Source organism: Nyctereutes procyonoides, unplaced genomic scaffold, assembly GCF_905146905.1.
Source record: "Nyctereutes procyonoides isolate TBG_1078 unplaced genomic scaffold, NYPRO_anot_genome, whole genome shotgun sequence".
Lineage (NCBI taxonomy): Eukaryota > Metazoa > Chordata > Mammalia > Carnivora > Canidae > Nyctereutes > Nyctereutes procyonoides.
The window spans coordinates 26,491,090-26,502,500 of record NW_026575139.1 but is presented as its reverse complement, the minus strand read 5'-3'; the positions used below and the strand labels follow the sequence as shown (position 1 = coordinate 26,502,500).

General features: G+C 46.2%; 1 protein-coding gene across 1 annotated transcript in view; it reads right to left on the bottom strand.

Annotated features, from left to right (window-relative positions):
• DPF3 (double PHD fingers 3) overlaps positions 1-11,411 on the bottom strand; it is a 249,962-nt gene that overhangs the window by 67,571 nt on the left and 170,980 nt on the right. Inside the window, exon 7 of the mRNA XM_055303605.1 lies at positions 5,542-5,679. Coding sequence (XP_055159580.1) covers positions 5,542-5,679 — 138 coding nt within the window. The remainder of the gene's footprint in view (positions 1-5,541; positions 5,680-11,411) is intronic.

The following is an 11,411-nucleotide window of genomic DNA, read 5'->3' as shown; positions in this document are numbered from 1 at the left end:
CAAAGGCAATTTTCACTCTTTCTCTTAAAGCTCTCCTCGTTGCCCCCGGGCCATATGCTAGAGGACAGGAATGTCAGGAGAGGAACGTCTGTTAGATCTTTCCCATCAGTGTAGCAATGACATCATATGCTTCTTTTAGGTAATTTGCACATTATCAGACTAATTTTCAGATTATCTAATCAGCCGACATTACCCTTAATCAACTCAGCTCTCCTCTTCCAGTTCTGCAGAGTACAACATGCCCTCCAAAGGCACATTAGGGTGGGGTCTTTTCTTCTCTCAGCAGATACTGAAAGCCCAGCTATGTGCCAGGCACACTGTCACTATGCAGAAGACTGACACCTCCCAGGACCTAGGACAACCCAACTTCCATTCCATAGACCTGAGAAACAGACTTGAAATAAATTTTATAGATCCATATTTTAAAAAAGCACTTCCCTCTTAGGAGCTCTAAGTGTGTTACAGAGAACATTTTATACTCATTTATGCTATTAGGTAAAAGAGATATACCATATAACAATTAATATTTTGTCAAATAAATTTCTCTATAAATCATCTGTCCTTGCCTTCTAGTAATAGCTACTGTGGCTCTCCTCTTCATACAGGATGCCAGCTACATGACCTGGCATAGAAGGTGCTTCCAACAGTGGCTCCCACTCACTTTCCCAACATTCTTCCAGTGCTACTGTCAGACCCAACCACTATCACTTGTCTGGGGCATTGTGCTATTTCTACCTCCCCACTTTTGCCTCTACCTGGGAAGCCCTCTCCCTCCTGGGAAATTCCTCTTCATTCTTCCAGAGCTAACCTGAATGTCACCTCCTCAGTGAGGCCTTTGGAAATCCCCTAATGCAATGGTTCTCAAGCCTTTGCATGTACCAAAAAGCCCTATAAAACACAGATTGCCATCCCTGCCCTCAGAGTCTCTGTTTCAGGTCTGATGAAGTCAAAAATCTACATTTCCAGCAAGTTCTCAGGTGATTCTTTTGCTACACCGGGAGCACTTCTACCCTAAGGGGTAGAAAGTGTACTGTGCCCTTGAGCTCTTTGTCCTTCCTAGTCTAGACGTACTCCATTACACACTCTTTTTCAAGCCTGTGAGCTCCTCAGGGACAGGGATTGAGGCAACATTTGGCACAAGATACTAAACCAATGGATGGATGGATAGATGGATGGATGGACAGATGAATGTATTAGACTGAATCTATTTACACAGCTTTTCCATTCAGGTCCAGGACCTCATAAAAGTACCTTGAAAACATCATCTTTGGTAGATTCCCACTGTGCATAGAAGATCAAAGGAAATTCAAGAAGAGTTTTGACATTATGGGCATGGGTCAAAGGGTTTCAAATGTTAATCCAATTCTCTCTGCTATCCTGGCCCCACTGGGATGGTTTACCAAGGTGGCATTTCAGGAGTCACGAGAGAATGCTTCTGAGTGGAGTGCCTGGGGGGCTCAGTCAGTTAAGTATCTGACTCTTGATTTTGGCTCAGTTCATGATCTCAGGGTCATGGGATTGAGCCCCATGCTGGGCTTCATGCTTAGTGGAGAGTCTCCTTGAGATTCCCCCTCCTTCTCCCTCACCCTCCACCCCTCCTCCTGCTCTGTCTCATATATTCTCTGTCTATCTAAAATAAATAAATAGGGGTCTCTCTAAATAAATAAATAAGCATCTGTCTTTGGCTCAGGTCATGATCTTGGGGTCCTGGGATCAAGCCCCATATCAGGCTCCCTGCTCAGCGGGGAGTCTGCTTCTCCTTCTCCCTCTGTCCCTCCCCCAGCTGGTGCTCATGCTCTGTCTCTCTCTCTCTCAAATAAATAAAACATTTTAAAATGAAACAAATATTTACCAAAAAGAGAAAGAGAGAGAGAATGCTTCTGAGTGGCACCACGCAAAGGCTTCACCCACCCCAGTCCTCCTTCCTTTTATTCATATACATGTGGTCTATGTGTGTATGCACCTGTATGTGCACCCGCACACATGCACACACACACATACATATACGTGATGATTTCATTCGTAGAAAGCAGACAGAGGTAGTCAGAAAAATGCAAGAAGGAGGAAAAATCCAGCCTCATACAGAGAGGGGAAGGGTGGCGGCTTAGGTGGGGAAGACCCCATCAGGAAAGTACCATCTCCCAAGGTGAGTGCTCAAGCTCCAAGCATCCCAGGGCTGCCTACCGTTGAGGCGGAGAGGCAAGGGCATGAAGGAAAGGGGACAAATCTGCAGAAGAGACAAGAAGTGTATACTCAGGAGAAAATGAGCGGCTAGGAAAGGAACAAAGGCGAGAAAACATGGGCTGCAGGGGCAGTCGATTGCTGAGCTGGCAGCCAGGCCTGGGGGCGAGGGGAGGTCAGTGCTGGCTCCAGCACTCCGCTGTGCCCCACAGCAGCGGCAGGCACGGTTGTGAGCAGCCGCTTGGCTGGAGACGCAGGCAGGGGGTGTGGCAAGGGACAGCAGGTGCACCAAAGTCAAAAGGTCTCTACTGCTGCAGGTGGTGCAAGCAAGTGCAGATGCCCACACCACAGAAAACTCCTGAGTCTGTAGGGCTGTTTTTCCCATCGGCCTGCATGGGCTCACAAGCAGCTAGGCCACCCTGCAGCTCTGCTAAAGAGGGAGAAGTCAGCATTCCCACTTCCCTGGCATCCAGAACTTTTCCTAGAGGGACTGCAGATTAGCCTCTTGGATTCAGCTCTCCTGCCTCCCTCCTCCCCCTGCCCCTTCTACTCCCCCAACCCTGCCCCTATGCCCAAAAGCCTTGCCAAGGAAGGATCACAAAGCTGGGACCTTAGATGCTGCAGAGCTGTCGCATTCAATTCACTACACAGCCCCAGTGGCATTTAGGGGCAGGATGGATGGGAGCCCACCCCCACCCCAAACAGTGGGAGCAGCTAATGACTGGGTATTAATGATGCTGGCAATTAGTGCTCAGGAGAAAATGGTTGGGGGGCTGTTCACCAGGGGAATGTGGGAGGGAACGGAGCAGACATTCGGAGCAGCAAACAGATTGGTGGCATGCGTGGTGCAGAGAACCTGGGAAGAGCTGCTGTCTCTTAGATTTGTTCAGAGAAACTGGGGAAGAGGGAAGGGATGGCTTCTGTGGATCAGGGGGCCTTCCTGCCATACTCTCCTTGCTAGCAAAATTGGAGTTAATCCCAGAGTTCTCAGAGGCATTGTGAGCAGATGTTATTAAAAGGTGTTTGTGAAAGTTCTGGAACTTTCCTCATGTAAGGAGGCCCCAGATGAACCCAGGGACATCTATTCTTTTCTATGCAGCTTAAAACACTTGGGTCATCTGATGAGCTTTTTTGAAGAACTCAGTTTATCATCAGTAGGTGAGAGGGGAAGGGTAGAGAACATGCAGCCAGGCCGAGGACATCTCCATCGAGGAGGAGGAGGAGAGACACCACTTCCAGGCTAAGCAAGCAGGGCCATCTGGCCTCACGGTGAAGATATCAGAAGACAGAAAACACTGGCTCCCAAGAGCACATGAGGAGATCCTGGTGGACAGAAAGAAATACACCAGTGCCCACCCTGGATGTCAACAGCCAGCAGGTGTCCGCACAGGGGAGCCAGTGGGGATGCCTAAGGAAGAGATTTCCTTGATCCTCTTCGGGACTGCAGTGTACCTAGGGACCAGGAGGAACTTACCTCTGTTGTTGCCATCACTGGGCACACACACAAAAGAGACGCAGACAAAAGAGAAGCATTCCAAACCCTATTGCATGAGTAAAGCACTGCAAGGCAGGGACCCAATGGCTTGACATTTGAGAAGAGATGTAAAGAAGATAAGCCAGCACTGGGGGGAGTGGGATAATAATACCAAGTTAACAAATACTTCAGAGAGAGCAACCGTGGCTAATAAATACTTTCCAGATAGCAACCCCAATCAAAAGAGATCTTTCTCAGCCTCCTTGCCGGGAGAGACAATAGGTATGCCTAGGCCACTCAGATCAGAGAAGGGATAAGAGAAGAAACAGGGAGGTGTAAATGCTGGCTGCCCCCCCACACACACACACATTTTCCTTTCTGAAAGACTGAACCAAGGGAGCCTCTCCCCAAGGAGAAGAGAGAGAGAGTTCAGCATGACTCAGAAAGAAGCTGGCAAGGGGAGGTGGGCAACTCTGTCAGACACTCCTGCCCTGCTTCCCAGGTTCTGCCTGGATGACAATAGCAGGTAAGAAAATGAGGGTCTGTCATACAAAAGGTTTGAACCCCTCAAGTGAGTAAGAACTAAAGAAGGGGCTGAATTGGGTTCCCTCCCAAAATGTGTATGTTGAAACCTCAGCCCCCAGGGCCTCAGAATGTGACTCTTTGGGGACAGGGCCTTTCAAGAGGTGATTAAGGTATAGTGGGCCCTAATTCAATCTGACTGGTAGCCTTTTAAGAGGAAATTTGGACACATAGAGAGAACAGGGGTAAGTGAACACAGAGAGACCACCAGGTAAAGAGGCAGTGAGAGAACGGAAGCCTGTAAGTCAAGGACAGAAGTCTCTAAGAGAGCCAACCCCAATGACACATTGGTCTGGGATTTGCAGCCTCCAGAAGAGCAAGAAAATTAATTTCTGTCCTTTAAGCCCCCCAGTCTGTGGTATTTTGTTATGGCAGCCTGAGCACAGCACACTAATACAGAAGGCAATGTTACATGAAGAAAGGAGCGTGGGGTTAGGCAAAACCAATGCTAATCCCAAGAAAGGTCTTGGCCAAAGTATGTTAATGATTTCAAACATTTGAGGAATGGCTGATGGACATCTGTTGACTAAGTTGATTGACCAAAGTGCACAGGAGTCACCCTCAGATCCTAGAGTCTGGATATTCTTAAAGGCCTGATTCCTTTAACTACATTGCATTGCTCACTCTATGAACATCTACCCCCAAATCCTGTGAACAAAATAAAAAATAAATGGTATCCGCAATTAGTCTTTGCCTGATTTAAAGGAAGCCACATCATGAAGCAAGCTCTAAACTCCAACATGCCACCCCATTTTGAGTTTTTGACAAGTGCACCCAGATCATGCTTGCTAAGTGAAAAGCATGGAGGCTTAAGGGCAGTGTTTTGAAGGCAGGAGAGCCTTACACCAAAATTATGACCCCTACAACAGCCAAAGCAATAGATCAAGAATATTCTACATCTCTTGGTGGCCAAGGCAACATTTGAAATGTCCATCTAAACCGACATGTGCAAGGGCTATGCCCAAGTCAGGTTAGTACCTGTAAATGGAACTTCTGGAACTGAGGGAAGAGGAATAGGTCTGGCCTTTGACAATGGCCAGTTAAGGATGTTTCCATCTTAACCCTCACCTCCCTTCTCTGGGAACAGAACTGGATATGCCTCCTGGCCCAGCTCAGTCTAAGCCTGGGGCTCAGATGACCCACAGGACAGCTGGGGCTAGGTTAAAAGAGCCAAGTCACCACAAAACATTGAAACCAATCAATGGGTGTCACCAAAGATGCCAGAGGTGAAAAGAATACTCTATGGCCCTGCCCCACCCACTTCAAGGGCATCCACTGCTCCAACCCAACAACTGGGAACTCACGTCTGTGGTTCTCATTTCTGTGGTTAGGCGGGGAGCGGGTCTCCTGGTCTTGAGCCTCATCCCCCTCCTCACTGGCCAGGTGAGTGTGAGCGTAGTGGTAGCTAAGTCCTGGCCGGTTCTTGTAGCGCTTGCCGCAGACTAGACAGGAAAAGAGAAGAGGGGAAAAAAGCAATGATTAGCAACCTCTGCAGTTACTGCCATCATTCTCCCAGGCAGTGACTCCCATCCATCTATCCCAGATCTGGGTTTCCCTTAAAAAATGTCTCACCCCCTGAATAATCCTTATCCCACTGGACAGAACCAACACTACAGTAACAATACTGGCCCAAAAAGAAAAACCAGAAAAATAAAGGATGGAAGCTGAACTGTGTAAGAGCTCCATCATTTCCTATCTGTGATACCCTGAGCAAGTCACTTATCCTCTCTGTGCCTCAGTTTCTTCAGAGGACACATGGGAATAATAATAGTATTTTACTCATAGAGTTGTTGTAATGAGTTAATCTCTATGCAGAACACTTATAACAGTGCCAGGCACCCAGTAGGGGTGATGACTATTGTAACTTTGAGGTCAAAGAGCCCTGGTAGTCCATCCAGTCCAACATCCCACAGCACAGATGAGGCAAGTGAGGCCCAGAAAGCCTAAGGAACACACAGCTAGCTGTGGCAGAGCCACTAGAACCCAGGTCTCCTGGATTCCATGCAATGCTCCTTCCACCGGGCTGTGGTTAACTCCGTATAAAGTGCAAAAGCTTTATACAGATAATATTTTTGTTGTATCACGCAGTGCTTTTGTGCCAGAAAAACACATTCCACTCCTGCCATAAAAACCATGAAGCCAAGCCATCATTGGTAGTTGTGGCAACCAAGAGCTTAAGTCCTTAATGCCCCAGGGAGCCTCCCATATCCTAGACTCCTATACCCAAAATCTAGGAATGTGTCCTCACAAGCACAACCTCTCACTTGGAGGGTATGAGATGAGAGCACTAAGCAATATAAACATGGTTCTGTGGGGCACAGAAGAAGAAAAGGAAGCAGTTCCATTGGTTGGCTGCCCAGTACCTGAGAAGCAGAAATCCACCTAAATGGCTTAAGACCAGATCACCCTCACTTTTAATGAAGTTGGATTTAGTGGCACTGTTTAGAATGATCCATGTGGCTAATTTTTAGCTTTTATCAAATTGAAGTAGTTCCTCTTATCCCTGGGTTAGAGTTTTATTACAGGAGAATCTGATAAGCCTTTGAGCATCTACTAGTATATGACTCTCCTTCAGTTTGTTGATAGGGTGAATTATGTTGATTTTCTAATGTTTCTTCTTATTGAACCATTCTTATATTCCTAGAATGCTCTCCATTTGGTGAGAGTGTATTATCCACCTGATAAACTGCTGCATTCTACTTTCTAATCTTGCATTTTGGATCTATACTCACACTTGAGATAAATCTAGAATTTTTGACCTATCTTTTACCATGTTTCGATTTTATGGTTATGCTGACTTCCAAAAATGAACTGAGTTTTGCTGTGTGAAACTGGACAAAATACATAGTCTTTCTGTGCCTTTTTTCTTATCTAAAATGATGGTAGTACTACTTACCTTGAAGGATTACAGATAATATTTGTAAAATATCTCACCCAGCACATAACAGATGCTCGATAAATGAGGGGCGAGGGGCAAGAGGCTTCAGCTTAGCCTGCCACACCTTAGATCCTGCCCCCCCCCCCGAAAGAGAGGGCTTTGATTCTGGCCTCAAACAATGGAATTTAGCAATTGGTTGGGCTTTCTTAATAAGATGAGGGTCTGAAATTCACATTGGTGACCTAGTGACTATCAATTCAAGTCCTACAATTGGCTACTTACATTCTCTCTCTCTCTCTCTATGCTGTAACTATTTCAAAAAAATAAAATGGCACTACACATCTCAATTCCATTTGACTCGGGAAATGGGACCTAAAGAGGCCCCTGAGGTGCACTCTGGGCCTGCTTGTGGCTTCTTCTATTTAACCTTTTCAATGATCTGAGGTCAATAAACAGCAAATTATGGGGTCACAGGATATAAATCCACTTAGTAGCCAAGCATACTGCTGGTGAGGAATAAATGTTTATTAAAAATAAGGATAATAATATCAGAATTTCCATGAGGAGGCCTCAGGGGACTCTGGAGACCTCCCTACTACTATAAACTCCACAGATTCCATTTGTGCCATTTTGTTGCGTCAATTACCACTGTCTTCCTTAATCACAGAATTCCACTATCTTAATAGTCATGTGGTCTTACTTATTAAATTGTTTTATTCCCACTAATACTAGATGCCTAGGACAATTCCACTCATCAGGGAATCACAACCCATCCAAGCAGGCATTTCTTCTTTGAGCTCCTTGAATTATAGTTATGTCTGTACTGGAGGACTTCTCTTAAGGATGGTTTCATAACAATTTATCTTAATAACAACACCACCCCTTATGTTGCAACTCACATATTACACCTTCAGAACATATTCATTGAATAGCTTATGAATTGAACGTGGAAATACTTTGTGGGAAAGCCAGAAGATGGGGGAGGAGGGAAGTGTGTAGAATCTGATCCATCTATCCACATTAATCTCATACTAATACGTCTTTAAACCTACAAAACCAAACCCAAGCAAAAAGCTTCCCGTGTCTCCTTCCCCAACACCATAGAGGATAATTATTTTTAGAGCAAACCCTTTTGCTAGAAAAGAGATTCTTGAAGAGTAGTCCCCAGACCAGCACCCTCAACATCACCTGGAAGTTGTTACAGATGCATATTCTCAGGCTCACCTCAGATCGACTGAATTAGAAACTCTGGGGATGGGGCCAGAAATCTCTGTTTTAACAAGCCCTCCAGGTGATGTTGGTGCACACTATAGTCTAAGAACCACTCCACGGGAAGAATGAATATATTTAGGCTTGACTCTGCCCACCCTGGTGCACCTACCCTTTGGGATGGATGGAAGTGGTGGGTAGGGACAGTGAGACTGGTGCCTGGTCATTAGGGGAAACAGAAGCAGAGAGTACATGGAGGTCATAGAAACCAGACCTCTTAACTATCATTTCTATACACAGAGCTCTCCTGATGGAGCTTCATTTCTCACCACCTGCTTATGCCATGGTATTCCTTCATCACCACAAGAAAACGTGTATTAAGCATCTCATATGTGGCCAGCCTTGTGGACAAAGGTAAAGGACCCCCAGTGCCCTCCCTCCAGGAGCTCAGTCTTGTAGAGAAGACGTACAAGTCAACAAGCAAAGAGGGAAACAGAACAAATGCACCAGTGTGCACATGCATCCAGGAAAGAGGAGGGAACGGCACATCAGCTTGCATATGGAGGGAGGGCTTCCTGGAGGAGGTGGGTGAGCTGTGGCTTGCAAGGTAGCAGAACATCACTAGATAGATGAAGGAGGCAAATGCTTCCAGGCACCAGAGCAAATTCTGGACCAACTTTGGGGAACTGCGGGCAGGAGTGGGACGTGAGGGAGCTAATAAGCAAGGAAGCTGGGCAGGACTTTGTCCTGAAAATGGGGAGCCAGGGGAGGATTGGAGCCTGACGACTGACTTATTCAGACTTACATTTTAGAAATTCCACTTAAGACTATAATGCAAAAGATTAATTTGAAGGTGGCAAGAGGCTGTCTTAATTTCCTATATGTGAACAATGAGAATCTTGGGATGGGAGAGGGGTTAAAGAGAAGGAATCGGTGGAAAGGGGTGGGCATAAGCAGCAAGGAGGAGCCTAGAAAGATTGACAGTGACTGGACCTTCCTGGCCATGCACCATTCAGCCCCTGTCCCGCTCCCCAGCCTCACCCAACACCACATTCCACCACCTTCTATGCCCTTCCGCCCATTGCCTTTCCACTCCTTAAACATTTTTCTTTCTAAAACAAAGCCTTTGCACAAGCTCTGACCTTTGCCCACAATGGTCCCCAGCCCCAGTTTGCCTAATTAAGGCTTCATCATTCTTCAGATCTCAGTTCAAATGTCCTTTCCCAGGAAAGTCTTCCCAATCGAAATTAGGGCCCCAGTTTGTCACCTTCGGAGGACACATCATGGATCAATATATGTGCCTCCCACCGGCAGCAAGCATGGCAAGCCCTGTGTGTGCACACTGCTGCATCCCCAGTGACCAGCACGGGGCAGGTCATAGCTGGCACTCGATACCAGTTAAGGGAAGCAACAAAAACACCCAGCTTCCTATGGGGCAATAGGTCAAGAGCCAAAGAGGAAAACTAGATTGAAAGAAGGAAGAGAATGAGTTCAGTCTGGGGTTGCCATGAATACCCTGTGCTTTGAAAAGAGGTGATGTGGAAGGTTGGCAGGGTGGCAGTGGGAGTTAGGGATATGGAGAGGAGGAGAGATTAGGGAGAAAAGAAAGGTGTGGATGGAGGATAGAACTCAGAAAACATCAGGATCTTAAGAATCTGGTAGAAAAAGAGAAACTGCTCTGGTGTGTTTGTTTGTTTTAAGTTTGTCAAGAAAGACTCACCCAGGAATGAGCAACAAAAGCCAAAGAGGTAGGATTTCCAAGTGTCCATCGATAGATGAATGGATAAAGAAGACGTGGCGTATATATACACCAGAATATTACTCAGCCTTAAAAATGAATGAAACCTTGTCATTTGCAAACATGGATGGATTCAGAGGGTATAATAAATGAAATAAGTCAGTCAGAGAAAAACAAATACCATACGATTTCACTCATGTGGAATTTAAAAAACAAAACAGAAAGAACATGTTTTAAAAGAGACCAAAAAAAAAAAAAACAGACTCAGACATAGAGAACAAACTGATGGTTACCAGAGGGGCAGTGGGTGGAGGGATGGGGATCAAGAGGACACTGATCATGATGAGCACCGTGTAATATATAGAATTGTTGACTCACTACATTGTACACCTGGAACCAATATAAAAGTATATAAATTATACTGGAATGTAAATTACACTGCATTTTTTTTTTAAAGAGGTAGAGTTTCCAGGTGACAGGACCAAGAATACCACCAGTCACAGCCACTTCTAATAGCTGATAACTGTGTATTCTAGCGCTTCAAGTAATTTGCTCATGGTAACCCAAGTGCCCATTTTACAGATGAGTAGCCAGCAGAGCCACAAGAATGTCAGATGCCTGAGAGACAGAGGCTGAAAAGAGACCACTGGATTTGACAACCAGGAGGCCACCTTAGTGAGAAGGGAACCCACAACCTCACAGAGGATGAGACAAAACATCAGAGGCCCAGGGATGCTCCTGGAAATGAGGAAGTGGTGACAGGGCTGACTGGCCACTCCTTCCAGCATGGCCCCATCACTGAGGCTGGGGGGCTGATGGGACCGTGGGTCAGGGAGGCTGATGGGGCTCGTTCTTTAATAGGGCACAGCCTGGCAAGGGCTCACAGGCTCAAGGGGAGGAGGCAGGAGGGAGGAGAGTTTAAAAGGCAGGGTCAGAAGAGATTGGAGATAACACGGCAAGATGCCTGACCCCAAAACGAAGCTTCGAACCCAAGTACCAGGCCTTTGAATGACTTCATCCTACGGACAAAAGATTTCTAAGATTTATCTTGGTGGAATTGTATCTGGATCAGACTGCTACATTTTGATGGAAAGAAACGCCTTGGAAATCCTACTCTGACTGGATTGGAAGAAAAGGAAAACCCAGCACTATTTAATTATATCTCCCTGCTGCTCTGAACGCTGATGGACCAGCTTCATGGCCATGTGACCTGTGCATTCAGACAGGGTCCGCGCTCAGAAGGGCCCCACACTTGGTTTAATGCTTTGCTGTCACCATCTTGAAATTCTTAATACACATCGAACAAAGGGCCCCTCGTTTTCATTTTGCCCTGGGCCCTGTGAATTGTG